The sequence below is a fragment of the Alligator sinensis genome, unplaced genomic scaffold (genome assembly GCF_000455745.1).
Source record: "Alligator sinensis unplaced genomic scaffold, ASM45574v1 scaffold377_1, whole genome shotgun sequence".
Classification (NCBI taxonomy): domain Eukaryota; kingdom Metazoa; phylum Chordata; order Crocodylia; family Alligatoridae; genus Alligator; species Alligator sinensis.
This window is the reverse complement of record NW_005842047.1, coordinates 2,149,886-2,154,846: the sequence shown is the minus strand read 5'-3', so window position 1 is coordinate 2,154,846 and position 4,961 is coordinate 2,149,886. Positions and strand designations below refer to the sequence as shown.

The 4,961-nt window shown below is 38.4% G+C and overlaps 1 protein-coding gene across 1 annotated transcript in view; it reads left to right on the top strand.

The window, feature by feature from the left end:
- THADA (THADA, armadillo repeat containing) overlaps positions 1-4,961 on the top strand; it is a 296,890-nt gene that overhangs the window by 24,004 nt on the left and 267,925 nt on the right. The window contains exons 15-16 of the mRNA XM_025203203.1: positions 2,288-2,410; positions 3,026-3,149. Of these exons, the coding sequence (XP_025058988.1) occupies positions 2,288-2,410; positions 3,026-3,149 (247 nt within the window). The remainder of the gene's footprint in view (positions 1-2,287; positions 2,411-3,025; positions 3,150-4,961) is intronic.

The following is a 4,961-nucleotide window of genomic DNA, read 5'->3' as shown; positions in this document are numbered from 1 at the left end:
GGGAAAGACTTTGAAATATCTAAAAGATAAAAACTAGTAGCTTATTTCAGGTGATAGAGAAGAAGAGCTGTTGTGGGTGATTTGGTCAAAAAAAAGAGTTCAGAGAATGATCTTGGCAGCAATCGTCTGGGTGGCTGTTAGTAGAGTAGAGCTGCATTTGTCAAGCCACAGAATCAGAGCCATAGTTAAGAGGTTGACTAATGAGAACCTGGATGAGAATTTTACCAGAAGTACCCATAAGGAATGCTTATCTTGGGCATTACACAAGAGAATCTGGACGTTTGGGTAGCTTAGTTGTGAGAACTACAAAAGAATTCTGACACAGGTGACACCCAGATCATCTGTATGAGGGTGATGACCAAGCATGATGTTTATGCACTTCATGGTATCTTTGGGAAGATGAGATACAAGAAGATTTAAAAAGTCATATTAGCCAGTTTAAGCATGAGCTAATTTAGACATCCACCAGGAGATGAAAAGAGAGACTGCTGAGGTTTTTTTAGTCCGCAAAAGGAGTTAGGTCTCACACGGAGAAGATTTGTGAGTTGTCATCACAGAAACAGTAGTTGAATGTGTTTTGCCAATAAGGTTTGCACAGTAATTGAACAGAGAAAGAGAAAAGAAAAGGATTATTTTGGAACCCACACAGAGTTGGAGATGGGATGAGGAGGATCCTCTGAAGGGCATGAATGAATGACAAGTTAGATATGTGAGAGGAGAGCCAAAAGAGGACAGAGACATGGAGAGCAAGAGTTGTAGAAGACAAGCATGGTTGACAAGGATGAGGATTGATTATTGGTTATGAGCTTTGTCTAGGAAGATGTTCTTTCAGAACACTTTCAGAGTGTTTTTTAGTGAAGTGCACTGGGCAGAAGTTGGTTTGAAGAGGGGTCTAGATACAGTGGTTGTTGAAGAGGCAAGTGGTGTCTGTGGTCCGTTTTTCAAGATGGACAAAATAATGTTTTTTTGTGATTGTGAAGAGCCAGAGCAAAGAGGATAAGAAGAATAATAAGGGAGGAAGACTAGAGGGGGCAGGAGGGAGCTTGGGACAGGGATTGATGGGGTGATTGTGGCAAGTGGAAGAGGAAAAACAGATGCATAGCATTGGGGAGGGAAAAGAGGAAGGTAATTTATCTTGTCAGTTTTCTGTTCCAAGACATTGGGAACATCCTTTTGCAGATAGTGAAGTAGAGATAGGAAGACCATCAGGGTTTGAGGAATGAGACCAGGGAGGCTGAGATTGCAAGTGTGGTATTCAACTAAGGTGCAATAATAGAATAGTCAATAATGAAGATGGCTGAACTTAAAAAACACATTTTAGTGGCAGAAGGCATCCTTGTCATGATTTGAATCATGCAGAGATCCAGCAGTTAATGGGCTTTTTGACAAGTGTGAGTGTTGATCCAGGGCTCCAAGATGAATGGGGAGGTGAGGGTGAGGAAACCTGCAGCTTAATAGGTTGGTGGGGTAGGGTCATCCACATGCATCAGAAACCACTGAGGATAAATGTGTAAGGTATGGCAGGATCATGTGGAGGAGTTGGATGAAGAGGTAAATGAGTAGTGGATGTGGGAGAGGACCAACTTGGAAGCAGCAAACTAGGGAGGAGAAGCTCAGTACCTCACCCTTAGGCAATACCCAACGAAAACTGATGCCTCCCTGAACAAGTTATTCTATAAGGTGCCACTTTGCCCTGCCTTCTGCCTAACTTCAGACTAATACAGCTAGCTGTCTCTCTCACTGCTACCATAGTTTGTGATTCATGCTAGAGAATTCAAGAGAGTGGCTTCTTGAAGAGTAACACAGCTGCAGAGGTGGGGTCAGACAAAAGGAACCAGGTCCTAGGGAGGCCACAAGCTGCAGGGGAGGCACTTATGGAAAAGTGGTGTAGGTCTGTGATCTTCTTAGTGAAGAAATGGGCATTCTGGAGAATTCAGGAGGGTGGATGAGAGGCATAAGATTAGCAGTGGAAGTAGGATTGGAGGTAAAGAGGTTAGGGACAGAGGAGAGGTTGCTGGAGGAGGGAAGGTGAAGAGAGGAGGAAGACATGGTTTTGAGTCCTGGGTTTGTGTTGGAAGTGAGAAGATATCAGGGAGGGCAGAAAAGCAGAGGATTGAAGAATGTGTTCAGGAGTCTTATGAGAAGTGTAATTGTTACAGAGGCCACAGGCACTGATCCCTTGAAACTGTAAGCAGCTATACCTGTAGATGAGCTCAGTCTCTCTTTTTAAACATTGATTCCATTCTGTGCATCTCATCAACTGTTTTTTTTGTGTGTCTTTTAAAAGTTGTTTTGTAGGATACAAGAAAGTTCCCAGCTGCTTTATAAACTGGAGCAAAATAAAACCAAGCAAGAGTCAGTTAAAGAACTGGCAAAATTGGATCCTTTTGGCACTTTACAGCAATATAAAGTAAGTACTAGAGCTGGTAAAAATACTACTGCTACTACTACTACTAGAACACTTTATAAATAACTCCTGATTAATACTTGAAACACCCCACAGGATGGTAAAAAGTTGCATATAAAATAAAGGAAACAAGTAACTCATCTACTGTGGGCTAAAATGAGGACCCTCCTGACTTCTGCCCCCATGCATATTCTCCAGAACATGTTGCCTCTTGATAAGAGAAAGTGTATAGGAGAATGACTTACAGAATTGACAGACTGAGTTTGCAGGATTTTGTACTTGTCTTTCCTCTGATTTCATGTTTAGAGTCCTATAATAACCTCTTATTTTTATTATTGTTATGTTGGGCTGTTCCTAATTTTACCTGCCTTGCTAATGACTATAATTTTGTTTGAGTGCAAAGGAATTCTTTTCTTCCCCACTGACCCTGAAAAATAAAACAAGCTGCTACAGAGAGACTAGCTAGTGGCTATGGGGAAAGACTTTTTTTTTTTAGTGACCTGTAACCTTACAGATATATTGAGTGGCATCTTGAATCAAAGCTTTGCTGTATCAAGTTTTCCAAATTTATTTGCGTGTTGCACACAATCCATTCAAATTGTCTTTTCTAATCTTCAGGATTTCGTATCATCTGTATGTGACAGACTTTTTGAAGCCCTGTTTCCTGGATCATCTCATCCAACCAGATTTTCTGCATTAACTATTTTGGGATCGATAGCTGAAATATTTTCTGTTCCAAATGGTGAGAGATCTCATTTATGTGATGGGATTGAGGAGGATTAAATCAGGGTCTTTCTCCGTTAACTAATTATTTTCTCACCAAAATATATCAGTTCCCCAATACCTGATTTCTGTGACATTTAAGGTATAATTTGTTATGTTGTTCTTTCCTACAAGAAAATGACAGTTCTAGTAGAATAAGAAAACGTATTTTTTGGAATAACAGTAAATGGTTAGGGGATGCAAAGTACAGACTTCATAAAATATGAGTGGTTTAATGCACAGAACTTTTCTGTTTTGAGCATGAATTTCAATAAAGTTTTCAGGCTCCCTACTTCTTCCCCCGAATCAAAATTTTGCTGTCTCTTCTGTAGCTCATTGTCTAGAAGTCCCTGAAATCAAAGTACTATTAAATCTATCTTTGGCATAATATTAAATATACTATGTTGCATATGCACCTCAAATTTTGATACAGAGCTCTTTCTGGGCTTGAAATGCAAAAATACAAATTAGGATTCAACCTTTACTAGGGGTCGCATCTGTAATTTATTCTTCCCTAATACCTTCTTTTTTTTAAATCAATCCATCTTTTAATTTTAAACCTACCACAGTAGATGTACTGACAGTTTGATTTGTTTGTACTGTGCAGGTGCCTTCTTCAAAGTAATTTATCAGGGTGCAGTATAAATACAAAATAATATTATAGGATTGCATACCGTTTACACAAAAGATTTAGCGATATTCTTGCAAAAGTTTTGTAACTATTCAATCTGAGTTAGTCTGTAGAAACATTAAGAAGTTCTAGTTTTATATGAATAAATTACCAAGTTAATATGTAATCTATTTTAACTTGCCCATTTCTATGGTATCTAGAGACCAACAGAATTCCATTAACTAATTAATTAATTTATAACCCGAGCCTGAGATCCTGACTCCACCTGAGTAATAGCTTTCTCCATGAGAAGCTCTGTTGACTTCATTGTTCTTATTTTATACCAGCCTGTTTCTTGAACCCTTTTTTCCCCCCCCTTAAGTGTCAAAGTTCAAAAATAAACATTTTTTAGTAAAAGAGAATGTAACATTGTTAGCCAGGCTGCTTCCAGAACAAAGAAAGTCTCTTTGGTGGCATGTAAAAGAGACCAAAATACTGACATGCTATTAGAAATGTGTACTGCAGAAGATGAGATTTGAATGCAGTTGGATGATAGTGGGTTTTCAAAGTACTGACAACAAGAGGGGAGGGAGGAGGTGTTTTAATTAGGTAATTACTAATTAATGATTATTCTGATGCTGATAACTGTTAGAATAATAAAACTGTAGTTCTCTCGGTATTAGAATTATTTTAACATTCTGAAGTATTTATTTTCATAATCTGTTTTATGGTGTTTGTAACCAGTAAATGTTGTGTTTAGATTGTGTAAATAGCTTAAATACAAGATGCTTTCAACTCAGAAATTGGAAGGATTATGTGGAAGAAGCTAGACATCATTTGTTACTTTTGGTTTTGAACTAAGGGAAAATTACTCATGCTACGATTTCCTCTTCCACCAAAACCTGTGTTTTTAAATTATGAATGCTTTAATCTTATTTTCCTAAGGCTATTTTATGAACAGTTATAGTGGGAGTTGCAGTAGAGGCCTGCACAATTCAGAAACTAGGCATTAACTTCTAGAAAGACTTTGTTAGACATTTAGCTAGAATAATCTTTTGTGTAATGTATTCTTCAAAATGACAGGTACCTCTTGAGTTCGTACCTCCATAGATTCATAGATGTTAGGGTAGGAAGGGACCTCAATAGATCATCGAGTCCGACCCCCTGCATAAGCAGGAAAGA